The sequence below is a fragment of the Heloderma suspectum genome, chromosome 2 (genome assembly GCF_057233095.1).
Source record: "Heloderma suspectum isolate Gila_16-S chromosome 2, 16-S_ref, whole genome shotgun sequence".
Classification (NCBI taxonomy): domain Eukaryota; kingdom Metazoa; phylum Chordata; class Lepidosauria; order Squamata; family Helodermatidae; genus Heloderma; species Heloderma suspectum.
Window position 1 is genome coordinate 364244187 of NC_139459.1, and position 27887 is coordinate 364272073.

The 27887-nt window shown below is 48.0% G+C and overlaps 1 protein-coding gene across 4 annotated transcripts; it reads left to right on the forward strand.

Annotated features, from left to right (window-relative positions):
* Positions 1 to 1375: 1375 nt before the first annotated feature.
* Positions 1376 to 27833, forward strand: LOC146355737 (zinc finger and SCAN domain-containing protein 21-like). Of its 4 annotated transcripts, XM_084830672.1 has the most exons (7): positions 1400 to 1521; positions 3295 to 4031; positions 7176 to 7302; positions 16202 to 16621; positions 24074 to 24168; positions 24810 to 24939; positions 26365 to 27833. In XM_084830672.1, exons 2-7 carry the CDS (start codon positions 3321 to 3323, stop codon positions 27828 to 27830), a joined length of 2949 nt encoding a protein of 982 aa, XP_084686798.1. In that variant the 5' UTR covers positions 1400 to 1521; positions 3295 to 3320; the 3' UTR covers positions 27831 to 27833. The 4 variants fall into 4 exon arrangements, with proteins under 4 accessions (XP_084686800.1, XP_084686798.1, XP_084686799.1 ...); XM_084830673.1 differs by lacking the exon at positions 16202 to 16621; XM_084830675.1 differs by lacking the exons at positions 24074 to 24168; positions 24810 to 24939; positions 26365 to 27833 and adding an exon at positions 19232 to 23953.
* The last annotated feature ends 54 nt before the right edge of the window (positions 27834 to 27887 follow it).

Genomic DNA, 27887 nt, shown 5'->3' on the forward strand with positions numbered 1-27887 from the left:
TGTGACAGCCATTTTATGACAGCCCCTATGACACTTTCTCAAAATTCCAAATGTGCCCATTGGCCCCTCAGAGAGTTGGAAACCCCTGCGTTAAGTCGGTTCCACAGCTGGCCCTTCCATCTCTTCTCCAGGGGAGCCGGGCAACAGTAAGAGGAAAGTCCTGGGGAGCAGCAGTGGTGATACCTCCTCTTTCCCAGCCTCCCAGGTGTTAATGCTGCATTCCTGAAGAAAGCTGGGGATGGGGAGGGGGGACACCAGGAGTGGATTTTTGTGTGATTGACTGGACTGTAAGCTCCATTCCAGTGCTGAGAATGAAATCCTGGGCTGAGCAAGTGCTCAGAGCACCCTGTTCTTTAATGGTTAGAGCAGCCTTCCCCAACCTGGTGCTTTCCAGATGTTTTGGACTTCAGTGCCCATCAGCAACATAGCCAATGGCGCCTGGATCCCATTGGTGGGCCTTGGGGTTCCAGTAAAAAATGAAGTAGATCATGCAAGCCTGAAGACGTTTGCCCACTCTTGCCTTAGACAAGCTGCTCTCTCTCTCTGCCTCAGCCTTCCCATCTGCAGTATGGGGGATGATACTGACTTACCTTACAAGGGTTGCTATAAGTCAAGTGGTTTGAACTGAAAAGTGCTATACATATGTCAAGTAGCAGTATTATTACCTCTGAAGGTCATTTGGGAAATATTTATCATAATATTGATTACAATCGTGTACGTGTGCGCATGCATCTAGGTGAGGGATTTATACTTTAGCCAAAACCAGAACAAATTAATGAGGAGAGGAGGAGGCGGGTGTGTGTGAAAACAACAAACCCAGCTCTAATAAAAATAGATTAAATTGAATTTAAAGGCCTGAGAAATGAAAAGGTCTTTGCCTTTTTAAATTTAATATTTTAATTTTTAAAAATTTATAATAAAGCACCATCCATGTGCATGCCACTTTACAGAGAAAATGAAGGCAGATCCCTGCCCTGAGAGGTTTACAGTCTAGAAAAAACAACACCACAAGGGAGATAAACAGGAAGGAAGAGGAGGGAAATGGAAGAAGATAGAAATTGTGGTGGAACGAAAAGCGATTATTTCAGTTATATCTAATCAGGTTTAGTTATCTTCCTGATGTCCTCCAGATCTTTTCAGATTACAGTTGCCATAAACCCCAGCCAGCTTGGCCAATTATCAGGGGTTATGGGAATTGCAGTCCAAAATATCTGGAGGGCACCAGGTTGCCTTCCCAAAATTGCTCCTCGTTGCTCTTTTTTCTTTCTTTTTAACTTTGTGAGGAACCAAAGAGGTTAAGCCAACCGAGCTGTGATTCCTAGACAGGCCCTGGTTTTTTTATTATTATTTCTTTTAATTAGCTCTGGCTTCCTTTTCCTGTCCCTGCCTGCTCGCCGCGGTGGGACCGAAAGAAACAGCCTTTCGCATGGTCACAGCTTGGAGGATTCGGGCGGGAGGTTTCCGGCGACGCTGCTGCATCTGTAGCAGCTGCAGAGCCACGGAGACAGGCGGTGAAAAGAGGTGAGTGAATTATCAGGATTTATAAAATTATTATTAAAAGGGGGGAGGAGAGAGTAAAGAAAAGGGGGAAGAATCTGGTGTCTTGGAGGAGGGGAGCTGGTTCCCAGAGATCCCAAAACACACGCTTCAAATCAGCCTTCCCCAATCTGGTGCCTTCCAGATGTGTCGGACTGCAACTCCCATCATTCCCAGTGACACCTCTGGAAGGCGCCACGTTGGGAAAGCCTGCTCTAGATCCGAGGGTGTCTGTCCGGCTGACCCCAACGGGGTCCCAAAGGCGCACTGTTCCTTGAGGACTAGTAGCAGCGCACGCAAGCGTGGAAACAAAGAACAAAATTCCTTTTTTTACGAGGAGGAAAGCAGTGTCGTTTGGGGCTTTTTTTGTACAAGGAGGAATGATGGCCAAGGTAGAGGAGAGAGACGCGGTAAAGGTTTATTACATTTTATGTGGAGACAGTTGAGGGTGAGTTAAGGCAACGCTATGCATATTTCGACAGAAGGAAAGTCCTACAACTCCCAGCATTCTCCAGCCAGCAGGGGAATGCTGGGGGTTGTAGGACCTTTTTCTGTCTAAATGTGCATAAGACTACGTTCTTGAAAGTTTTTCTGTCCCCTGCGTCTCACACCAAAGGTTCATCCAGTGAAAGCAATGAGCAGCAGATTTGGGACAGGCCTCCCCAAGGAGTATGTATTCCCACAACTCATAATGAACTTGTGGAACGTACTGCCACCAGATGCAAATAACTTAGGAGTGATAGAACAAATTCAGGGAGGAGGAAAAGAATAGGAACGTTAGCAGCCATAATCACTGAGCAGAGCCTCCATGGTTGGAAGCAGTGTACCTCTGAGTGTCAGTTGCTGTGGAACAACAACACTGTTATTCTGATATTTTCGTTCAATGCCTATTTGTATAAATCACAACCAACATCAGCAGGGTACAATGTCTTTTTTTTCTGTGTTGCTTATTTATTGGTACTATATGTATGCAGGGCTGGCCTTAGGGGTGGGCAAGCTGGGCGGTCACCTGGGGTGCCAAGCTGAGCTGAGGGGGCACCAACATCACACCTGCACCAGCCCCATAAACTTTTAGGGTAGCCCTGCAAAGGTGACCGCAGGGGGGCGGGGGGGCACCAAAGGGGTACTATTTATCCTAAGTCCGGCCCTGTTTGTAAGCCACGCCATAACAAAGGGCTCTGGGTGCCTTATAATAAACATCCATTAAAGCGATTTAAATATAAGTTATAGAACATAACACCGTACAATCAAAAGCATCACAAAGCAAGACAACAAATGTGATTCGGCACTCGCTGGGGTGGAGGAGGGTTCTGCTGCAGCCAGCATGGAACAAGCAGCTAGCTTCTTAGAAGACTAGTAAAATAACTTACGGGCTAGTAACTTTTGAGGACTTATTTACCAGGCTGCCTAATGGGATACTTCCTGTTTGTCCAGCACAGGGGTGCAGAACCTGCAGCCCCAGGGTGAAATCCGGCCATGCCCCTTTCCTGCAATCACTGATCCTTTGGTGGTTTCCTGGCTCTTGTGCAGTTTTTCCCCTATGCTGAAAAGTTGAGCTGCCTCCCCTGAGGCTTTGTAAGAGCTTGAAGCTAAAATAGGCTGGTGTTTTTGGAATTTTGGTTCTGCCCCTTTTCCCTTTGGCCCCATTCACCACTGGGATGTGGCCCCCGAAAGCTTCTCCAAAATGGCATGTGTTCCCCACCCCAAGACCAGTACATGCCTCTTTTTCTCTTAATTAAGGCTGAATATCCTTCGCAGGTCAGGGAGCACAGTTGGGAGACAAAATGGAAGAGCTGGGCCCAGCCAAAGAAGAACTGGAGGCAGGAGGAGGAAGAGATCCTTGTGTTGTCCAAGTTGGGACCATCCAGGAGCTTCTGACTGGAGCAGCCCTGCAACGAATTAAGAAGGAACCAGAAGAGGGACTGCAAGAGAGTTGGGAGGCTCAGTGGCAGGAGTTCCTGAGGACGATGCAGCCATCTCAGTCAGGAGGGAAGAAGCCACAGCTGCCTCGGCCCTGTTCACAGGAGGATGCAAAGGACTTCCAGGCCTCCTTCAGAGCTGCGGTTGAGGCCAACCAGGGGCCTTCAGGAGAGCAGGTGGCCCAAGCCCTGCAAGGCCTCAGCAGAGAAGGCCAAGAGGCCTATCAAAGGCTGGATCCTTCTGTGAGAGTGAAGGAAGAGTTCCTGGATGAGGAAGACGGCGTCAGCGTGGAGTTGCGTTGCCAGCGCTTCCGGCAGTTCTGCTACCAGGAGGCTGAGGGCCCCCGAGAGGCCTTCAAACAGCTCCGGGAGCTTTGCTGTCAGTGGCTGGTGCCGGAGAGAAACACCAAAGGGCAGATCCTGGAGCTGGTGATCCTGGAGCAGTTCCTGGCCATCCTGCCCCTGGAAATGAGGAGCTGGGTCAGGGAATGCAGCCCGGAGACCTGCGCCCAAGCAGTGGCCCAGGCAGAGGATTTCCTGATGAGACTGCAAGAGCCCAAGAGCCCCAAACAGAAGGTTAGTGTGGTTTGTGCAGAGATATGGCCGGCATCTCTGTTCATCCAGTTTGCTCCAATAAAATGCTCAGCACACAAATACACAGTTGAATTGTTTGTCATTTGGTGAATGTATTGGGCAGGTTGGTTTAGAGCCTGTGTGGCATAGTGGTTAGAGTGCTGGACTGGGAAGATCTGGGTTCTAGTCCCCACCTGGTCGTGAAGCTCATTGGGTGACTTTGGACCACTCACAGACTCTCAGCCTAACCTACCTCACAGGGTCATTGTGAGAATAAAATGGAGAGGAGGAGAATCATGTACACTGTTTGGTTTCTTGGAAGGAAAAAAGGTGGGACATAAAAGTAATAATGAATTAATCTGATCCATTGGGTCAGCCTAAAACAGCCTTCTCCAACGTGGTATCTTCCAGATATTTTGGACTACAACTCTCATCAGCCATAGCCAGCATGGCCAAGTATCAGGAATGATGAGAGTTGTCTTCCAAAACATCTGGAGGGCACCAGGTTGGAGACGGATGGTCTAAAATGACACATGTTCAAAGGAGATAGGTAAATCAACTCATTATAATAGCCCTTCAAAGCAGAAGCATTCCAGACGTTGCAGTTGGTGCCAGAGCAGTCAGTTCCTCCCTCATTAGTCCAGTACTCATATCACTAGAGTGGGGTGTGTGGGCAGGTGGGACCTTTTTAGGCAAGGTTGTAGCTCAGTGGTAGAGCAGATGCTTTCCATGCAAAAGGTCTCAGGTTCAACCCCAGCATCTTCAGGTAGGGCTGGGAAAACTCCTGCTTGAAACCCTGGAGGGCCATTTCTGCCAGCCACTGGTGTGACCAGGGCTGGGTCCAGGTTTTGAAGGGCCCTTGGGCAAGGCACCCTCAATGGGCCTCTCCCTGAGTGAGTTGACCTTCTCACCGCCATTGTCACCAGCTGCTCTTGCACCTAGGGATGTGCGAATCAGCAAAGCCCAAGTCCTCCGCTCACCCACGTTCTCTGAATTCCATCTCGAAGCTCAGTCTGACTCAAGTCCAATCAGATTGCAAGCTTTGTTTTTTTTCTTTTTGTGCAAAAATCGGTGTGTATTTTTGTATATATTTTCCCAAATTTATACATCAATTTTGTGTATCTTTGAAATGTACGCCATCTTCTCCCATTGATTAAAGCATGTTTGTGCACATTTTTCAAAAGTGTGCATTTTTCATGTGCATTTCTCAAATGTACACGTGGTGTTCAATACATTTTTGAGGGACTGCGAATGACATTGCAAGCTTGGAAATGTACGGATTTCGACTGCAAATTGCGTCCAAGTCCGTGTTCTATCTGGAAGTTGGGAACTGGATACATTCTGATCAAAAACAAACTGACATTAATTTCTCATATATCCCTAATTGCTCTTCATCCACTTTCACATCATTGCCCCCACTTGGCTGCTTGACAGGCAGAGAGCCAGGGAGCAAGTTGGCCGTGGCATCTGCTCCTCCTCCTTCTCACCACCACCGTTGTCTGGGCCAGAGCGAGAGGCAGGTCAGCAAGCAGGTTGCCATGGTGAAGAGGAGGAGCAACTCCACTGTCAGTCGGCCCCTGTTGGGGTGTGGGGCCCTTAGCAAGTGCCCAGTCATGCCTGCTCTTGATGCCAGCCCTGGGTCTGACTAGCAGTATAGGGCAACTTCCAATGTTCCTAACTTTTTGTAGCCCCCCCCCCCCACCCCAAGGTAGCTAAGGGTGATTTAGCTAAAATTGGGAGGAGTCAAGGAGTGGCGGCGTCTGGATTTCATTGCGGGCTCCTGTGCCTTTCCTCCTAAATTTGAGCACTCTTGTCAGTCACTTAAGACATTTCTATTTTATATCTGATATTGTATTTTAAACCTTTGCACCACCGCTAGCTTCTGTTTGGTTGTCATTTGTATTTTTATATTGTAGCTTTCAACTTTTATATTGTATTTTATCATCTTGTATTTTATGGTTTTAATTGTTGTGAACCGCTCAGAGACCTTCGCCTGTTGGGCGGTATAGAAATGTGATAATAAATAAACAAGCAAAAAGCAAAATCAAGAAGGAAATGTGGAAATGAAATTGCCCTTAAAGGAAATGGCCTCCCAGGCTTCAGGGAAATGGCACCACCGAGCTTTTAATAGGCCTCGGGAACCCTTCTCACCATGCCTGGCCAATTGGTCTTTTCTACTCAAGTTACTACTCTGTTGTGTTTATGCTTATTGGTAGTAGCTCTTACCTGAAACTAGCGGTGCTCCAAGATGGAGAGCTCCTAGCACTGCCATTGGAAGCCATTGTGCAGCTCTTCTGCTTTATCTTCCATAACGGATTTTCTGCTGTAAGAAAAAAGATGGGAGAAGTGGTGGGAAAACATGGGAGGGGTACGAGTGGAAGATGATGCTGTCTGGACCCCCATAAAATTCCATTAATGAGTCAGGTTCATGGCGTGTAAAACCTTGGGTCTTATCCAGTGTTAGCCCTATGTAGAGTAGACCCACTGAAATGAATGGGATTTTAGTTAGTCATGACTAACAAGTCTCATTCCTTTCAATGGGGCTACTCTATGTAGGGCCAACATTGGATACTACCCCTTATCCGGAAGCACCCTATGTCTAAGATGGTCCCTGTACCCCCCCAGGTTATCGTGTTTGTGTATTACTTTGACCGGTCCTGCCTCTTAGAACTGGAGTAAACCAGTTCATGCTGTCCTACTGTCTCCTGAGGCAATTGAGCAGGCCTGCTTTCCCCAATACTGACCAACATAGGATTTAAGATTAGCCAGGGACACTCTGCTTCTGGTGGCCCATGGGGCTGCCACACGAGGCAAAGCCTTCTCGGTCATGGCACCCCAGCTTGGAACTCTCTTCCAGTAGGGATTCAGCTGTCCCCAACACTGTTGCCAGGCACCAGCTGGCACTGGTACTTATTTGTACAGGCTTTGGGGGTCTAGGCAAGTGTTTTGTCTTCTTTAGTGATGGTTTTATTGTATTTTTTTTAATGTAATTGTAATTTTAGAGTTATGATTGTAATGGCATTTATATGTTGTACTGTTTTACATGGGTTATTTGCTGCTCTGGGCTCCCTGAGAGGAAGGGCGGGGTGTAAGTCAAAGGATAATCAATAATGCACGGTAAGTGGCCATTTTAATTTCTCCTTCCAGGAACTGGGGCCTTTGGAAGAGGTGGCTCTGAATTCCCCCAAGTTGGAGCAGGATGCATCAGACACCGTAGAGTTGCCACTCCCCATGGAGGTCAAACAGGAGGAGGATGGGGAGGCCAACTTGCTGGGTAAGGCCTCATTTATTATTATTTTGATTATTTTATATTTGACACATATCCCGCCCTTCAGCAAATTCCTAGGCCAGTAATGATCACACCACGTGCTGCGTCACACTAACGGTACCATGGGAGGACTCATGTCAGGTTTGTTGGTCTCAGGCAGGGGTAGGAAGCCAATGGCTCTCCAGATGTTGTTGGACTCCAGGTCCCATCATCCCCAACCATTGGCCCTGCTAGCTGGGGCTGAGTGGAGTCTGCATCCAACATCATCTGTGGAGGGCCTCGGGTGCACCACCCTGGTCTGAGGACACAATTCTCACTCAGGATGCAAGATGGCCTTAGTTTGAATCCTGGTTATGCCCACGTGGCTAGAAGAGAGCTGGAGCTTGGGAAGGTCTGTAGCTCAGGGGCAGAGCACCTGCTTTGCATGCAGAAGGTCCCAGGTTCAATTCCTGCCATCTCCAGGTAGGGCTGGGAAGGGCCCCTGCCTGAAACCCTGGACAGCCACGGCTAATTAGTGTGGACGATGCTAAGCTATTTGAACCAATGGTCTGACTCGGTATGAGGCCGCTTCCTCTGCTCCCACGGCTGTTGTGCTAGTGTGCTGTGAGAAATAAGGCTCTCACGAGCTCTGAGCAGCATCCATTCACAAAGGGGGATGCTCTCTGCCTCTGCATGAGTCACTGCTCTGGTTGAGACTGTTCCGTCTCTGCAGCAGACATCACTGGAACATACTTCTGAATCAGAAATGATAGAATTCCCTCATCTTAGAAGAGAATTGCTTGGCACATATCTGCAATCCCAGAGGCCAGGTCTAGCAGCAGGTTTGGTGGGGCGCTAGGCACCCTGTGGCATGGACTGCTCACATTCCCTCCTGCTCACCTACCCTTCCTGGCATGGTGGGCTGCCCTCCCTTCCCTTTGGGAGTGACAGGCTGGCGCAGCAGCAGCAAAAAAATGCCAGTCTAGCTAACAAGTGCTACTGCTGGCGCCCACCATTTTAATTCCCCCACGATGCCTCTGGGACTCGCAGTGAAGTGTTGTTCTGGAGCGATCGTAGTTCATAGCCCCAGAGGGATTGTGAGGAAATTAGAATGGTGGGTGCTGGCCACAGCCACCAGAGCTCTGGTTCTGGGAGGCTGCTGGTTCTCCTTTACCCAGCTTGGCAGCAGGGTCAGCAATGGGCCCGTCTGAGGGTTTGGGCCATTGGCAACTGCCCAACAATGCCTACCCTTGATTCTGGGGCTGTAGGAGCCACACTCTGAACAATGACTTGTGCCCAGGGCTCCTTTGAGGGTAGATTATTCTCACCTTTCAAAAGTGAAAAAGCACCTTTTCAGGTGTATGAGGGATGGGTGCATTCCAGTTTTTAATTCAGAAGAGAAAAAAAGTTACCTCAGCTGTCAAGACAATTAAGGAAAACACTGGGTAATTCTTGGATGCTAAAGAGCCTCGGGCACAGTTTCAGCAGAAGTTCTTTCGGCTGCTGGAGATTCTGAAATTCCTCGGGATGTAGAATTCCCAGAATTCCCTGGGAGAAAACAATGACACACACCGGCCCTGGCCCTTTGGGGGAAATACTCTCAGGTCAACTTCCTTGGGGATTTATTTGTGGATATACAACAGATGAAGAAAAAGGAGGAGAGAGGTAGGGATGTTGGAGGAATCCATCTGGGGGGTGGAGCTCGCTGAGCTTTCATCAACTTGGCCCCCCGGACTTCGGCTCGTTTCCCTATGAGCTGTCCTTACTTGATCTACATTGAGTCAGGCTAGTTCGTGGATTTTTGTTGAGGGGGGGGAATGTATTTGCATAAATAGAAATTTGCACAAATTGCGGCCATAATTTGCACAAATTATTGCTGCAGTTTGCACAAATTTCTATTTGCACAATTCTTTTAAAACCTGGAAAAAGTTCCCGGATTTTGCAAAAAGTCCACAGTTTGGCTCGGAAATGCAAACCAAGTCAGGGGTACTGTGGCAATCTGGCAAGCCCAAAAAGGACAGGATGTCCTGGCAACAGACATCTCTAGAGAGAGATCACAGTAGCATGGTTTTGGAATTGGAAGACTGAATACCCGTAGGGCCAAACTAAATGTTCTGTGTAGCACACATACTGGAGCCATAAATGCTAGTTTCCTTTACCTCTGTGTAAGCGCACACAGCTCCGATTCAGATCGGAACCATGGTGCTCCACGAAGAGAGGGATTAAACCTTCCCCTCAGCCATTTTTTTCACGAAATTCTAACACTCTCTGCAAGGGTGTTAAAAAAGAAGAAAATCTGTTCCAGTGGAGTCAATGGAATGTGTGTGTTTTTCCTTTTTTTAAAGCCCCTCCCTGACTACGGGGTGATGGAATTTCATGAAAAAAACAGGTTGGGGGAATATTTAACTCCCCCCTCCCCCCAGGGTGTTGCAGTCCTGATCCAAATCAGGGACACGTGCACTTACACAGAAGTAAAGAAAATTGCATGTATGGCTTCCCCAAATGTTCCATTTGGCCTTAAGGTTATTCAGTGTTCTGATTTGTTTGGTCCCTAGAGGCCATGCTTCTTCTAGTTTGTATTCTTATTTATGTTATTTATTATATTTATGAGTCACTCTGTAAAAAAATGTCCTCAGAGCAATGAAAAATTAGTAAAACATTAAAACATAAATTTTTCTCTCTCTCTCTGTGTATACATATTCATACTAATATTAACAATTAAAAAGCAGTACAAACAGCTGTATTTATTTATTTATTTATTTATTACATTTATTAATTGCCCATCTGGCTGGTCACCCAGCCACTCTGGGCGATGTACAGCATATAATAAAACAGTTTAAAACAATAAAATTCTACAATAAAAATGTTTTCTAAAATACCCTAACCCACCCCAAATGCCTGCCTGAACAACCACGTTTTTAATGCACGGCGGAAGCTCATTAAAGAGGGGGCATGGTGGAGTTCCCTAGTTTCCTGTACTCATATCAATTAATACAACGCAACAGGGTAATCACAACAGTCTAAAATTTTAATGTTTTTGTTACATCAACTGAATTAAAATATTACAAACAATAAAACCTTAAAGTCTGAGAGAATAGAAAAGTCTTTGCCTGGAGCTGAAAAGGTATCACTGTAGGGGAGAACATTCCATAACGGGGGGCGGGGGGGGATGACAACAGAGAAATCCCTCTCTTGGGTAAGGATGGCGGGGTGGAATTGTTTGGTTTGCATATTAATACGAGACAATGTAATTCACACTTCCTTCACTAATAGGCAAACCAGAACTGTAATTATCCTCCAGTTTTCAGACTTCTCCACATTTTGCAATGAGGTTCTCCTGTTTTTTTAAAAAATGGATACATTAGGGAAATCTGCATAGAAAGATGTGTACCTTATAGACAATCACGTTCAAAAAGCATGTGTTAGGCGAAATCACTTGTAAAAAAATAGACATTAAGGGAAAAATGTATACAAAATGTGTTACAAATTTTCATGTGGACTTCAGAAAAAGTCTGCAAACTGATGCAGACATGGGATGGAACAAATTTGTGCTCGAAAACTGGTTTCTTTGTCTGTTTTTTAAAAATGGGAAGGGCAAATAGTTCCTTGCTTTTTGTTTTCCTCTGTTCATTTTCTTCACACAAGTCAGGGTCGAGGCCTTTGGGATTAGTGGATTTATTTGCATGTCTGCCCCTTCCTGGTATAGAGCGGGGTGGGGGGTCTGTTTTCTATACAAAAAGTGGTGATATGGGGCAGAAAATGTTCCAGTGCTTTATTTTTCCATACAAAATTTCCAATTTCCCAGGTTCACTAGTAAGAATGAACAGATGCCAATTACATATACAATCTTAGGCCAACTTGGCAGTTTCAAGGTGGCAATCAACGTTTCTCACATGATTATCCCTAGCAAGTATGTGCGATAATGCCCTGTATATCATTGAAATACCTTAGTGTGAAATGGAACTAATAAGTAGTGACAGTGAAACTGAAGGAACCCGTACGACCTTCGGAAAAGAAAGGTGAACTCTCTTGAGATGAATGAGTGGTTGTCAGCATACCATGCACAGTTCTTTGGGTTGCTAAAATATGTTAGTGTGCCAACAGTTTTCAGTACTTTTCTTTTTTTTTTCTTAATGTACGGGAAGTACATGCTATTGACTTTAAATTTTTACACGTTTTCCAGTAAAAAAAATCTACGTACTATTTTATTTATTTACTATCACTTTTAAATCACATTAAGGGAGTTGTGGGACTTTTTTCTGTCTAAACATGCATAGGATTGCACACTGCAAAGTGTGCTTTAATATTTCAGGTTAAATACTTCCAGTGTACTTGGACAAAAAATTAACATGGGCTGCTTTTTACCTTTGTTGACTAAATACAAATCAAGTAAACATGCTGAATTAGATCATATTCTAGGGCATCAGAAAATTTTCCAGTGCAAACTGAAACAATGCAAAGGACTCTATGCAAATTAGCCTAACATTCCTTGAGAAAAAAGAGGGCACAGATGTGGGGACTGAAACCCTGCCTCCTCTATATACTATTTCCACGATCATAGGCAGCATGTTTCTCAATACCCATTACTGCTGAGGAACAGTGGGAGAGAGCAAATTTATTTATTTCCCAAGTTTTTATACTGCTTCCCAACAAAATTATCTAGTAATAACAATTGCCCTCACGTCCTGCTTGTGGGCTTCACATAGGCATCATCTGGTTGGTCTCCATGGGAACCAGGATGTTGGCCTAGCTAGACCAGGGGTGCTGAATCTCTTTCTGCCTGAGGGCCGAATTCCATTTTGGAGAAGCTTTCGGGGCACATTCCAGTGGTGGGCAGGACCAACAGCAAAAGGGGCGCCCACCCCCCAATAGCAGCTTATTGTAGCTTAAAGCAGTACTGCCAGTAGCTAAGCTTTAGGAGGGTCATTTCAACCTTTTAGAATGGGGAAAAAACTTGCCCCAAAGCCAGGAAACCACCAAGCAGTTGTTAGTTGGGTAAAAGGGGTGGCTACCTGGGGAAGCTGGAAGGCCAGATTGGAACTCCAAGCAAGTTGGCTGTGGACCCTACTTCTGCACCACTTAGCTAGACCTTTGGTCTGATCCAGCACAGATCTTCTTTTGTTTGTTTGTTTATTTATTTATTTGTGACATTTGTATACCACTGAATATAATAAAATCCCTCAGCAGTTCATAATAAATACTAAAATACATTTAAATACAATATTAAAAGCATATTAAAACCAATACAGTAAAAACAATTCAAGGAGCAGCAAAATGAAGTGGCATGATGAGAAAGCCTGGGTGAAAAGGTGTGTCTTCAGGAGGCATTTAAAAGATGTCACCTCTTCTCCCTCCCGAACTGCATGGGGGAGGATTTTCCAGAGGGTGGGTGCCGCTACCGAGAAGGCCCACCGTTGGGGTTCTTCATGGCGACATTCCATTCATTTTGGAATGACCAGCAAGGCCGCCTCTGATCTTAGATGTCAGCTGGGTATGTATAAGGGAAAGGCAGTCTGCCAGGTATCCTGGTCCCAAGTTGTTTAGGATTTTGTATTACAATAACATAACCTTAGCTAATAAGTAGGGGTTGGACTCGATGGCCTTGTAAGCTGCTTCCAACCCTACTATTCTATGATTCTAAGTATCCAGTGTTCTCTCCCTGAGCTCCATTGCTTGATAGCAACAAATTGATAAAGCAACAAATTGATAGACACACCTGGAAGGATGGGGGAGTGACCATAGAGGAGGTTTTCTCAAATTGTGGACCACTGCTGGGCCATGGAAGGTTGGATAACAGTTGAGAATATTGCTACTGGACTCCCCGCTTGATTTATTTTTTTTCTGACAACCGAGATCAAGGATATGTAGACCAGGGCTGGATTATCAAACAGGCTAACAAGGTGGTGCAGCAGCAAGGGTGAGTGTTGGCCACAAAAAAGGCCAAAGGGCCAACATATGGGCTATGAGCCATTTGTTCCCCACCTAAGATATAAAACATAGTCATAAAACATCCATATGGAGTTAAAGCACACCCTAAAACCCCAGCGAGATGCAGAGATTAAGAAGTCAATATGATCAAAAATTATTTCATAACTTTAATTTTAAAAGCCTGGACATTTTTTTTAAAGGAGTCAGGCAAGCCTCTCTGGGGAGAGTGTTGTACAGCCAGGGGGCCACCACTGAAAGGGCCATGGACAAGGTATCTCTAATCAGCTAAAAGTGATATTCATCCATAAATATGACAGGCATGATAAGGGGCAGTTCTGGAAAAATAGATCCCTTTATCAAAATGTAGATGTTACAGAGCGGAAGTGAAAATGCCCAGAAGGTTTTGTCCTCTACTAAACAGCATGATATTCTATAGATCTACTCAGAAGTAAGTTTCATTGGGTTAAATGGAACTTGCTCCGAGGTAAGTGAGTACGGGATTGCAATTGAAGGCTCCTGTACTTAACCCTTTGTGTGTCTAGCTCTTTAATTGTCCAATCCCAGACCCCTTGTATTATGTTTTATTTTGTAGCTGTTACCTACTTATTACACAGAAATGTAACATTGTATGGTACTGTATCATTGTCTTAAATGAAAATGTTCTTAAAATAAAGAGTATTTTTAAAAGGGGGAGAGGCCAGCAAGGACAAGGGAAAGAAGTCACTGGTGGGAAGTCACCGGATGTAGGAATTTCTTCTGGGGACCCCAGCTGGTTCAGTAAGTCCCAAAGGAAAAGCAGGGGAGAAGATCCCCTTTAAGGACAGCAGGAGGACCCATTGAAGGAACCTGACCCCTCAGTGCAGGGAGATAAACTGGAATCTTGCCTTCAGTACAATGTCTGTGTAACAGCCTCCCCTTCTGTGTCTTCTCACATCCCCTCAAGTAGCCTGAAGCTCTCAGGGCCCTGCATTCCCTCCTTACAGAACCCGCTCCCCTCAGGCCAATTTTATTGGGTGGGAAACTTGTGGCCTCCCATAACTCCCCTCCATTGGCTATGGTGGCTAGGGCTGATGGGAGCTGTAGGCCAAAATATCTGGAGGGCCATATGTTGCTTACCCCTGTTTTAGGAAGACATTTTCCATGGGCCTTCTGGGTGGTGATTTTTCTCTGCTGTGCTGTAAATGTCCTTGGGTTGCCAAGGGGTTTCTTGGCTCTTTGGAACGTTGTTCTTTTAATGTTTGCTTTTATTTCTGTTTGCTGCCTTGAAAACCCACCCTGGGGTCCAGGATATTTGAAGGACTGCCCTCTTCCTCCTATGAACATGCCCACATGCCCCCAGCAATCTTCATGTGAGGCCTTGCTCCACATCCCACTGCCATTGGTGGTTAGGTTGACCAGGATGCAGGGTGGGGGCCTTCTTGGTTACGGCACAAAAACTACGGAACTCCCTGCCTCAGGAGGCCATGTTGACAGCATTTCAGCACTTTGGTGTTGGGGGTGGAGGTGTTTTAAGTTTTGTTTCACCGCATTTTTTGGCTGGTTTTGTTTTTCTCCCCTTCCTGTTTATGACTGGATTGCTTTATATTTGTATTTTTGTTTTAATCTGTGATTGTGAGCTGCGGGGTGAGTGGGGAGAACTTGAATATTTTAATCAATCAATAAAAGATGAGGTAGAAAAATTAACTCTTCTGGCAATCTACATGGCTGCCAAACACCCAGAAATCTACACTTCTCAGGATCCAATCTTCTACCATCCTTCCACCAGCCCCCACAGGAAGACGCCCAGTGTGTGAGCAGAACGGAAAGGTCATCTATTAATCTCTTTGTAACGGATCCTCTTATCCGTCATCAGACTGCTTGAAAGAAAGCTTGAGCCAGCATTCAGCCATTTTGTGTGAAAGGAGCCATTTTGTGGAAAAGTCCTGTGGATGGAAAAGCACCAGTGCACCCAACAGTTTGGAAACATTAAGGGAGTGGACAAAGTTCTCATCACACCAGGATGGTCCGAATAACTGATAAAAACCAAGGTCCTCATAATTTTGGAAGAAATGGCCCTCTTCATATGCCCACTGTGTTCCCAGAATGTACAAACCAGAACCTATCCCAAATTAGGTTATGAGGATTTTCTTCTAAATGTGTTTCAGTTAGCTGCTGGGGCTGGAGAAATAGCTCAAGGAGTAATGACCTCCTAGTATAGGGTGTTGGGCTGGTAGAACTTGTATTGGCACCAGTCTCTGAAGATGTCACGAGAGTCAAGAATACCTCCAGAGGGTCGCTGTACCTAGCTGTGTGTGTGTGTGTGTGTGTGGGGATCCTGGATGATGTGCGAGCTGCAGTGATATTTACCATGTAAACTTTCTCAATAAATTCGCGTCATTAATCTAGCAGTATTAACTGTGTCTGTAGCGTGTATTTCTTTACCACGTTCCTTTGCCCCATTCATAGTTAACAATCTTCTCTCTCTCTCACTCTCTTTTTCTCTTTTAGTAGTTCCCTGCTGGTTTACTGCACTTGATCCACCACTTCCACAACATGTGGCCCCCCTAGCCTTTATTCTGGCCTCCCACTGCACCACCACTGCTAATTATTCGGCAGCATGGCAGCAGGAAAAAAGCTGCAAAATAGCCCTTTTGTTAAAGGATAAAGTGATGATGTGGAGGCAGCAGCAAAAGGGGCTATTTCAAAGCAAAATAGCCCCATTCTGCTGCCGCTATGCCAATGTATTTTGGTGGCCTGTATCCTTCAGAAGGGGGGCTATTTTGCAGTCTTCCCCGTTACTCCAGCCTGTGCCATTCTGCTGAATTTTGGCAGCAAATTCGGTGTGGGCAGGTGTGTGGCCCCCAATGGGACCCAGGGGGGCAATGCAACACCCTGACCCCTGGAAGTTGCCCAGTCTTGACTCAGATGGTTCCTTTAACTTCAGTTTGGGGCATTGCCGCTTGATGTTCCCTTCCACTCCACTGTAGGATATGACTCATGTCATAATTCTCTGTTCCAGAAGCCGATGGGCACAGTTGGATGAATGAGGAGAACTTTGGCTTGCAAAGTCCTGAGAAAGGCACCATCAGTGGGCTAGCATTGACAAGAACCCAAGGGATGTCATCGCAGGATTCCGAGGTGGACGCGATGCCCAAGAGTCAGCTGGAAGGAGGCATTTGCTTCCTAAAACGGGTAGGGGAAATAGAAGATCAAGCCTCCCTTCGTGAGAAATGCGGCAAAGGTTTAAACAGAAGTGCCTTACAAGAGAGGCTTTTGAAATATGCAGGCAGGAAGACGGGCACCGACTGTGGAAAACGCTGCTCTCCAGGTGCTGATACTCCTAAGAATCAGAAAATGCAAAAACTGTTTGAATGTACCTACTGTGGGAAGATCTGCAACAATAGCGCCCACCTGGTTATCCATGAGAGAATCCACACAGGTGAGAAACCGCACAAGTGCTCAGAATGTGGGAAAAGCTTCACGCAGAAAGGAAACCTTACTACTCATAAGAGAATCCACATGGGAGAGAAGCCCCATCAGTGTAGGAACTGTGGGAAAAGCTTCAGCCGGAGACAACAGCTTGTGAGACACGAGAGGATCCACTCAGGAGAGAAGCCCTACATATGCTCTGACTGTGGGAAAAGCTTCTGTCGGAAAGACTCCCTTATTACACACAAGGGAACTCATGCCAGGGATAAACCATTTGAATGCTCTGACTGTGGAGAAAGCTTCACTTCCAGCTTAGGTCTTTAAAAAAAACCCCATAATATTTAGGCATAAGAGAATCAGCAAACATGTTCAGAACAGAAGCCTCGGTTGTACCAAGACATGATGTAGTTTGATGTTCTTTTAGACACTGGCTAGGGAGCATTAAGATCCCTGCTCAGTCTTGAAGCTCACTGGGTTTTTTGGTTGAGTCCAGTGGTTCCCAACCCCGGGTCTCCAGATGTTATTGGACTACAATTCCTAGCTTCATTGGGAATTATCTGTGCTGGCTGAGGATGGTGGGTTGTTATAGCCAAATATCATTTGGGGGACCAATAGTCAGGAATCACAGGTCTCATCTCACTCACACACACAGTTTAGTCTACCTCATAGGGTTGTTGTGAGGATAAACTGAGCAGTGGCTGAACCATGTATGCTGTCCTAAGCCCATAAGATGAAGGACAGGATAGAAATGGAATGGACCTCTGTGATCCTGTTCTGTGGTCGCTTATGGCTCTCAGGAGAAGCTGGTAGCAAGTTCAAGGGAGGAAGAAAGTAGGACCGTGGATAACTTCAAGGGGCCCTGCTAGCTGAAACTCTCGCCTTCTAGGAGAATAGGGGGGATGTTGTCTCAGCAGGGAGCTAAATCCAACTGCTGACAAGACCTGTAGTGTGGTCAGCCCTGCCCCTCCTCAAGGAGCTGACTGGATTGCTAAAGGGCCCTCACTTGATTTTGTAGCCTGAGGTTGCTGCGAGGCTGAGGAGAAAGAGGTTCTGCCAGGGACTCCTCCTCTGAGCCAGAGGACGATGGTAGTGTTGTGTCCTCTGTCTGGGAGAGCCCTGAACCCGAACCCTAAGGCCAGGAATTAGCCTGTGCTTCATCCTCATCAGAATCCTCTGCTGCACCCTGGAAGGCCCGCGGGCTGAGGAGGCCATGACATTTATGAAACATACAGGTATGAAGATGGTAGAGGTGCTGTACAAGTCTTTAAGCAGGGATGGGGAGGGTTACAAAGGAAACTGGAGAATTACACTCTTAAGTCAGGGGTAGGGAACATCTGCCCAGTGGACACTGGCGGCTCCAATGTCAGTGGGGTGGTGAATCCGCTCCAGGTTTCAGTCAGAACCAGTCAGAACTCTAAAGGAGCTATCCAAAGGTGCAGAGCAAAGCAAGGTGCAAAGCATCTCCACCTCCACTTCATCTGCCCCTCCAGATGTTGTTGGGCTACAACTCCTGTCATCCCTGACCATTGGCCATGATGGTTGGGGCAGATGGGAATTGGAGTCAGCATTATCTGGAGGGCCACAGGTTCCTCACGTTTGACTTAGACTGTAATTCTCCAGATTCCTTTGAGAGATGCAGATTGTGGGTTTTTTAGGAGGCATGGTGTGTGTTAGTTTTCCAAACTCTAAGGCTATTTCCATGTGACTAACAATATTAATGCAGAAACTTTTAACATATGGATCCGTCTTCATTGTTAACTGGAAGACCACCAATAAAATGGTTAACATCACATGCTGTTAATTTCTCGAGTATTTGTAAACATGTTCTTATAGAACAGGGGTGGGTGACTTGTGGCCCTCCAGATGTTTTGGCCTACAACTCCCATCAGCCCTAGCCAGCATAGCCAATGACTAGGCAGCCCTAGCCAGCATAGCCAATGACGAGGGATCATGGGAGTTGCAGGCCAAAACATCTGGAGGGCCACACATTCTCCATCCATGTTACAGAACATATTAAGGCATCACAGAGAGAACTTGAGAAAGCGTTAGGCCAATGTGTGGAGAAAAAGTCTATAGCTAATTGGAAATAACATGGTCAGAGGCAGTGTACCACTGAATAGCAGGAATCAAGAACCAAGTGAGGGAGAGGTCTATTCCCAGCATGCTCTGCAGTAGTTGGCCACTATGGGAAGCTGGATGCTGGACTAGGTAGGCCTGTGGGCTGATCCAGCAGGGCTGTCCTCAGGTTCTCATCAGGAAGCCCACACAAAAGTTAAAACCCTAAGTGGGGCTGCGTGTCTCCTTCTTTTAGAGGACTGTTTTTTCCGTGTTCATGTTAACATGGATCTGTATGTCTCAGCGTATTTTCTAGGGTGGCCACATGCCCTCTTTTACAGTGAACAGCCCTCTGCTTGAAAGGCTCCCAGAGGACCATCCTCTATTTGAAGACATCCTCTTTTTGAAGAGCTGTCCAGTCCAATTCCAGTTTAAAGAGCCAGTGTGGTGGTTAGAGTGTTGGACTAGGACTTGGGAGATCCGGGTTCTAGTCCCCACTTGGGCCATGAAGCTCACTGGGTGACTTTGGGCCAGTCACTGTTTCTCAGCCTAACCTACTTCACAGGGTTGTTGTTTTGAGGATAAAATGGAGAGGAAGAGGACCATGTAAGCTGCCTTGGGTTCCTTGCAAGAAGAAAAATGGGGTATAAATGCAATAAATAACAACAACATGATGATGATAAAGAACCATAAGCGCTGTTGCCCACCAACCATTAGCACCGGGACAGCAGGCTGAACAGGCAAGCACGTTAGTCACAGACTTCCACAGTATGGTGAGATGTTGTATATTTCTATTCAAATTATAATAATACTTTCTAAATTTGCATCTCTCTATATATAAATTAGTATATGCGAATATTATGCAAATCGACATCCTCTTTTGTCCTCTTTTTTGGTGATGCATTTCCTCATTTTTGGCAATTCATTGGTGGCTTCCCTATTTTTGACAGAGACGCAGACAACTAATAATAAAGAGGGGGTCAGATGAACCTCCTTCACCAGTGGCAGCTTTCTCAGGTCTTTGCAGCTGAAATATCATCGCAGCCTTCCAACTGGCTCCTGGAACAGAGAATGTTAGCATGAGTCATACCCAACCGTGGAGTGAAAAAGGACAGCAAAGTGCTCGTGTTCTTCCAGACTGGAGTGAACAGGAGTGTCTAAGCAGTGAGTCAAGTGAAACAAACTAATAAGAAGCAAATGCAAACTAAGAGCATGATCCTATGGAGATAGTTAGCAGCCTTTGAAATCAGGCTGTTGAATATTTGAGATGCAGAGTGGCTGTAGCACAGAGGTGATTCTTGCCTCCGTGCTCTGGCTGCCTGCAATTTTGGCTAGAAAGGGAATTTTGCCTGTCTAGCTGCAGCTTCAGAGAGCAGGGGGTGGGAGGAGGCCGTGTGGCACGTAGGAAGCTGTGTAATACGGCTTTCTTGGTCTTCTCTCCCTGGGTCCGCCCCCTTTTCCCTGTCTCTGTGTTCTGTTTCTGAGCATGGAGCCATACCCAACATGGAGACAACTGCGCCAGCTGTGAGGGGGTGGGGAGCGTGGTTTCTGGGAAGAGTATTCCAAGCCGTGGCTCTGACCTTGGTTCCCAGAAGCCGAAAAACCCTATGGCCCTCAAGACAGTGTCTAGTGGCCATAGGATTGCTCACTCCATGAAGTAAACTAACGGTGCAATCTTATGCATGTTAAGACAGGGAAAAAGCCTACCTGTAGGCTTTTTCTCCATCTAAACCTGCATAGCATGGCACCCTAAGGGAAGTAAACTAAGGGCGCAACCCTATGCACGTTTTAGAAAAAAAAAGATTCCTACAACTTCCAGCATTCCCCAGCCAGCATGTCTAAATGAGCATCGGATTGCACCCTAAGTTACGTAAATTAGTGGGAAACTAATAGATACTAAGGGTGCAATCCTATGCATGTTTACGCAAAAATAAGTCCTACAACTCCCAGCACCCCCAGCCAGCCATGCTGGGATTTGTAGGACTTATTTCTGTCTAAACATGCATAGGTTTGTGCCCTTAGTGAACTACACTAATAAGGAATTAGTGCAAATGGTGAAGTGAACTAATAGGAAACTAATGCCCCAAAGGCCCCCACCCCCAAAAAAGCAAGGGTTGTTGACAACAGGGGTGGTGAGGGAGAGGAGTAAGCACTCACACGAATGCAGTTCCTACTAGGTCTGAGCCAAAATGCACTCCCCATTTTGGCAACATGGGGTGGAGGGGATTTAGTAGAAATGCTTTTGGTGGGAACAAATTTTTTTTTGGGGGGGGGTCAGATAAACTTACCCCTAGCCTCATTGGGGTCCTGTTGGTGTGCACCGTCCATCCCTATAATATCCCTCAAGTGATGCAGGACATGGAATAATGGGCTCAAGTTTCAGGAAGCCAGATTCCAGCTGAACATCAGGGAAACCTGACTGTTAGAGCAACACAACAGTGGAACCAATTACCTAGGGAGGTGGTGGGCTCTCCCACACTGGAGGCGTTCAAGATGAAGCTGGACAGCCATCTGTCAGGGATGCTCTGACTTAGATTCCTGCATTGAGCAGGGGGTTGGACTTGATGGTCTTATAGGCCCCTTCCAACCCTACAATTCTATGATGCTAAATTGTCATGTTTCATTGTCCCAAGAAGCAACACTATATGATTCAGAGGGGCATTGCTCAGAGGGGCATTTATTTGGGAAGGGGAATTGTGGACAGTAACCAATCACTGGGTTCTCACAACATACTAAGCCACAATCAGTGGTTGAGTGCAGGTTGTTGTTGAACCTTGGGTTGTTTGCTGAACCATGGGTTAATGTGTTGTCTGAACCCAAGATGTTTTCCACCAGGTGGCTTGTTAACCATGCAGTGTGGCTTATTTTTCTCGAACAAGCCTCCTTGAGAACCCATGGTTTGTTGTTGGGTTCTTCAGGATGGTTAACAAGCCACCCTGGGGAAAATGTCCTGGGTTCAGACAACATGCTAACCTATGATTCAACAACAACCCACATTCAACTTTGAGTCCCCCCCTCCAAACTTCCCCCTTCAAATTTTCAATCTGGCATTAGATTCATACCACTAGATCAAAATAATATTTAGGGAGGAAAAAACAAAAGGGGGGGAGGGAACCCCCGAAACAGCCCAATGAGGAATGAATTTGCTCAGAAGCAATGAAATGCTGATTGACTGGGGGAGGGGGATTAGAAGGGGGAATGGAATGGAATAGCTGGAACCTAGTGATGTAAAAAATTAATTCCTTAACCATTGGGCTTTTACCTGATGCCTAAAAGTTATCAAACCTGATGCCAAACGAGCAGAGAAAAGGAGGAAGTTCTACACCTGAAGGACCACCACCAAGAAGGTCCTCTGCCTGGAAGAATGAGATACCCAGAGTCGGATCTCCAGTGCGGCATGTTTCCCATTAAGAATATCTCCAAGTAGCCCATGTATTCCACCCATATTTTTTCCTGTAGAGGGGGGAAATGTATGAACCTCTGTCAAACACTAGACGTAAACTTTATGTAATTTTCTTTCTTTTCTTTTTGTTTGTTTGTATTTGTACTTGGATAATTAATAAAATCTTATAAAATAAACAGCCAGACATGGTCCTAGTAGCTGGTCCTTGAAATACCCTGGTCCTATGTAGTTTAGGACTTTAAAGGTTAAAACCATAGTTTTGAATTGTTCTTAGAAACAAACTTCTCACCAGTGGGTTTTAGATACTGGTGAAACGTCCTCATTTGTAGATGTTCTGGTTAATGGCTTTGTGTATTCTGAATCAATTAAAGTGTTCAAACAGTCTTCAAAGGCTGCCCCATGTGAAGTCTGTTACGGTAGTCTAATCTGGGTGCTACCAGGGTGTGGACGACCATGGCTAGATTGCAAGAAGGATCATAGCTGACATACCATCAACCCAAGCTGGCTAAAGGCATTTTGTGCTATTTGGTGATCCTTCCATGTCCATCTGCAAAGCCAGTTCTAATGGGCACCAGCCACCAAGCTGATCTTCGGGGGGATTAAAATCCTTACCCCTTTGCAACCTGGGCTCATGTTACACTACACTGTCCTGCGTGATCCCATTCAGCAGGACTAGTGCAGTGGGCGCTCTCACCTGAGGGTCACGCCTTGGACTTGTCCTTCCTCCTCTATTTCAATTCCGAACTGCGCAGTTGATTGACCAGATCACCCGAGTGAGCGAGCAAGCAAGCAAGCATCCTCTTCGGTGAGATCCTTTTCTGTGGTCAGTTTGGTCGGGGTGGATTCTCCTGACTTTTTAATTTTGGTGGATTCTCTCGTGTTTTGTTTGGTGGATTCTCTCATGCGTTTGCTCACCCCTTCCCATGCGCTTTTCCACTTCTGTTACTGTATTTGGCCAGGACCAAGGCAGAGGGGGTGTATTAGGATGGCCTACCTCTTGCCCCACTCCTGAGAGGTTTCCTGGGAAGAGGTGTGTGTCGGGGGGCCTCCTAGACTGCTTATTTTTTGGTTCTGAATGAATAAGTAATGCCCGTAATTCAAAAAGTAAAGAAAGTTGTGTTAGCCCATAAGAAAAATTCCAAAATCCACAGAGGGGCAATCCCTTTATTACAGAGTTGCAGAAGCTCAGCACTGCGGGCCACATTCAGCCTACCTGGGGCCAAAATCCAGCCCTCCGGGGTTTCCCAGAGGGCCATGGCCTTTTCCCCTGACTCCCAGTGGTTTCCTGGCTTCTGCGCAGGTTTTTTCCCCTAAATGCTGAAATGCCTCCCCTAAGGTTTAGTTCCTGGCAGTCAGAGCTTTAGGGCACAATCCTATGGGGATGGATGCAAGCCTCCGAACTCAGAAGCTTACGGCCATCCAATGCAGAGCCACACTCCTCCTGCTCTGCGTTTTCACCAGACGGGCTTTTTCGCCTGTCTAGCTGGTGCTCTGCGGAGTGGGGAGGAAGGAGGCTGGGGAAGCCTGGAGATACATTGTAAGCCGGCCACCCCAGTCCTGTCCCCTCCCTGCCCAGCAGCATGCTGCCTTTCTCTCCTCTCCCAGGTCCATTTGGGACTTCAGAGAGGCAGCTGGTGCGGTTCTCTCCATGCCAGCTGTGAGAGGAGTGGAGCTCAGATTCCTGGCTCCGAGGGCAGAGCGCTGTCTCCACGTATGGATCCATGAATCTGAACTATCCTGTGGCCCTCCAGAGGCTTATCTCATTTCATGGCTTGCTTTTGCTTGTGGGTGGGAGATGGACATGGAATCCCTTCCAGGACAGCTCACAGCTGGGGGCTCTGGTGCTGTCTGGATGACCCTCACTCACCTTTGATCCATCTTGAGGGGGGGAGGGTCAGGTGGGTCTGGTGGATCAGTACCCCCAGCTGGAGAAGGGGAGGAGAAGGGGGAGAGGTTTTTCCACGTTCTGATCATGGCCTGTTTCATTTCATTTCTCTTCTGTAGATGCCTCTGTCCTCTCCTGTCTGTGCTTTGCAGGAAGGAAATGGGACGTGCGGCAAAAAGGCCAACCACTTCTTGCATCTCCAATCTCTATTGAGGTAGGTGAAGGGCAGAGGCTACTCTGCCTTAATTATCACTGTGTGTGTGTGTTGGGGAATGGAGATGTTTAAAGCCCTGGCTCACGGATGCAGCGGTACTGTCAGGACAGGGCTATAGGGCAGAAGTCCGAGGCCCCACTCAGCAGAACGAGAAGCCCCCCACATGCACACACAAACACGACGGGGCTAGCTTACCACATTTTGAAGCAACTGAAAGAGCACACATCACCATCTGAAGTGGTGTAAGCGAAAGTATACACATTACCATCTCAAGTGGTGTGTGTGTGTACGTTTCTGTGTGTGTGTGTGTGTGTTGGGGGGGTCACATTTCTGATGCCATAGTAAAGCCTTCCCTAGCCTGGGGCCCTCCAGATGTGCTGGGCAACAACTCCCATCAATCCCAGCCTGCATGGAGATGGTCGGAGTTGTAGTCCATCACATGACTTGAAGGCATCAGTTTGCAGAAGGCTGCTACCCTAGTGCTTAATTTTGTCTTGGGGGAAGAGTCTCCTGGTTTCCTGGAAAAGGGAAAGTTCCCAGGGTGGGGGAATTTCCAAAGCCCCTTGCCCACTCAGGGCAGGGAGGGAAGTCCTCCTCTACCCATGGCCGCTGACTTGTGCGCCATTTTCTCTCTTCTGTAGCTTCACCTGTCTGCTCCTCCCGTCTGTGATTTCCTCGGCCATGAAGGAAGTGAGGTGCAGTCATGCCTGCCATCAGCTAAAGCTTCTTCCCCTCCTCCTCCTCCTCCTCCCACCTGCAATCTTGCATCAGGTAGGCCAAAGGCACCTCAGCTTTCCATAGGGCACTGAGATAAGGCCACCTCAAAAGCACCCCTGTCCCGACACCAGTGGAGAGGGACCATAGTTTGGTAGTGGAGCAGGCTCTGCTGGTAGATCTCTGGGTGATCTGTAGTAGATCAGCAAGGGTTTCTGAATCTTAGTTGTCTAACAATAGCAACAACTAAACAGATTCCCCTCCCCACCCAAATCAGGTTGCTGAACAGGGCTGGAGTCAAGGACAGGCATGATCGGGCACTTGCCAAGCGCCCACACCCCAGCAGGGGCCCCTGGAGCTGCACCTCCTCTTTACCATTGCAAACTGTTGGTTCACCTGCCTCTTGCTCTGGCCCAGGCAATAGAGGTGGTGAGAAGGAGGAACAGCAGATGCCACACCCAACTTGTTCACTGACTCTCTGCCTATCAAGCCAAGCAAGTGGGAGCAATGATGGGAAAGAGGAGGAGAAGCAAGAATAGCGGGTGACAATGGCAATGAGAAGGTCAATTCACTGTGGGAGGTGGCCCATGGAGTGTGTCTTGCCAAGGGCCCTCTGAAACTTGGAGCCGGCCCTGTTGCTGAAATAGGGCAGTTGGGGGAAAACCAGGAGTAGGGTTTTATTGTATGTCTGAAAGGACATGTGAGCTCGGTTCTGGTACCGATCACAAATTCCTGGGCTGAGCATGTGCTCAGAGGCACCCTTGTTCTTTAGTTCTGTGTCTGCTCACCCAATCCACTATTTTGTGCCTGGCCCCCGTAGGCGGATCTCAGGGTTGTAGCAAAAAACCCAAGTAGATCCCGCAAGCCTGGCATCTGCCCTACCCTGGTGTAGGTCACCTGCTTTGCACCCCAAGGGCCCCACTGCCAGGTGATGGTTGAGGGAGAGTGGGCCCAGCCAATGGAGTGGGCCCTCCCTCTGCCTGAGGCCCTGGATTGCTGCTGCTGGTCAGAGCATGGTCAAAACCTGGCATGAGGCAGCTTTCTATGTAATGCTGCTTCCTAAGTATTTCTGTTCAGGGGACCACTGTGATGCATCATGCTATCCAGTCACTCCTTGAACAAAGCATCATCTGCAAATTGACCATCTGGTAAACCAAGGACTTTGCCCTTACTGCTCCCTTCCCCAACCTGATGCCCTCCAGATGTGTTGGACTACAACTCCCATCACCCACTGCCAGCATGGACAGGCGGGGGCTGTAGCACCACACATCTGGAGGTTGGGGAAGGCTGCCTTACTGCCTGTTCAGCTGGCTAATGCTTGTTGCCCTGCTCATGGTGGGATTGCCTCTTGTTAGGTTTAGAAGGGCAGGTTGCCCAGGGTGTGGTGAGAGCGCAGGCTGAAAGGACAAAGGGAAATTGTCCATTGAGCTTGTAAGCCTCGCAGATCCTTCAAGTTGACATGTGTTTCCCCCCACGCTGCAGGCCTCATCATGGTGCATATGCAAGGAAAGACCACGCTCCGTGGCTCCCCAGCCACTCGTTCCTCGTCCCCAGCACCCCGAGCTGGATGGGCTGCCTCTGCCGATCCCACGGCTGCAACCTGGTCCACCAGAGGATCATCTCACGCGGCACACAGAGGAGTCCGCCAAAGAAGAGCTCACTTTGGTGAGGAAGGGGCTGCGGACCAGGCGGGACACTCTCCTCCCTGTTCTGCAGAGGAGGCGTCCCATCCATTTCAGCTTCTAGAGGTGCAAGAGGTCCTCCCTGGCACACCACCTTGGGTGACAGACCAGCCATCTCCAGGCTCCAGGGACGGGTCGCTCCATTCTGCCCCGCTCTCCTTCACATGGGCCGCCGCCAGGGCCAGCAGCAGCCCCCCCACTGGGTCACACGCCGCTGCTTCAGCCTGCGGCACGCCCAGCACTGCTGCCACCCTCTGGCATGCCACCGCTGCTGCAGGGGAGAAGTGTCCCGCCATGCTGGCCCCCGCAGAAGAGGCGAGGGCTGCCAAGCTGCACGCCAAGCGCGGGAGAAAGGTCTCCTCCTTCGTGTGGAACCATTTCTCACACACCGCTGACAGGTTTGCTGTGGTGTGCAACCACTGCAGGCAGCACGTGCGGCTGGGGAAGGAAGGGGGCTGCGGCAAGGTGGGGACCACGTCGATGCATCGGCACCTGTCCTTGCACCACCCCCGACTCCTTCCCAGTAAGGCTCTGGCCACTGCATCCTTGCCCACAGCACCACCCGCTGTGGTGTGCGCCACCAGCAGCTTGCGCTCACCTGCTCTGTCCAGCCGCACCCCCAGTGTCCCCTGTGCCGCTGCTCAGGCAGAGAAGCGGGCCGCCGGGCTGCCCCCCTCCAAGGAAATGCATCCCAGCGGCAGGCGCGGGAGAAAGGTCTCCTCGTTCGTGTGGAACCATTTCTCGCACCACGTGTCGGACAGGTTTGCCGTGGTGTGCAACCACTGCAGGCAGCACGTGCGGCTGGGGAAGAAAGGAGGCTGCGCCAAGGTGGGGACCACGTCGATGCACCGGCACTTGTCCGTGCACCACCCGTTCCTCCTTCCCAAGAAGCCTCAGCCAGCGCTGGATGCCGGGCCCTCCTCACCCCCAGCGGGGACACTGCCTGCTGCCACTCCTGTCCCTTTGCTGCCCCATGCCGCCGCCCAGGCAGCAACCCTGTTGACTCTTTCCGACTCAGTGAAGGAAGAGGCGTCAGGCCCCACTGACGCCCGTGCAACGGAACGGAACCAATGGCTGGCCGAGTTCCTTGCCCGGAGCGTGCAGCCTTTCTCCCTGGTGGACGACCCTGGCTTCCGAGAATTCCTCCACCACTGCGTGTCTCAATTTAGGGTTCCTGGGAGGAACTGCTTCTCCTGCGCTGATGTTCCAGCCGCAGCAGAGAGCATCAGGGAGGCTCTTCAGAAGCAACTTGAGCCGTGCATCTGACAACTGATCTCTGGGACCAGCTACCTAGTCCAGGACTATACGTTGGTCCCTGCACGT

Bases quoted from the DNA above. Each gene is read 5' to 3' on its own strand.
- LOC146355737 (XM_084830672.1), top strand. From the start codon at position 3,321: ATGGAAGAGCTGGGCCCAGCCAAAGAAGAACTGGAGGCAGGAGGAGGA. The intron at 7,303-16,201 runs GTAAGGCCTCAT...TCTCTGTTCCAG, and splicing joins TGGGGAGGCCAACTTGCTGG to AAGCCGATGGGCACAGTTGG. The intron at 16,622-24,073 runs GTGAGAAACCGC...TCTCTTCTGTAG, and splicing joins CCATGAGAGAATCCACACAG to ATGCCTCTGTCCTCTCCTGT.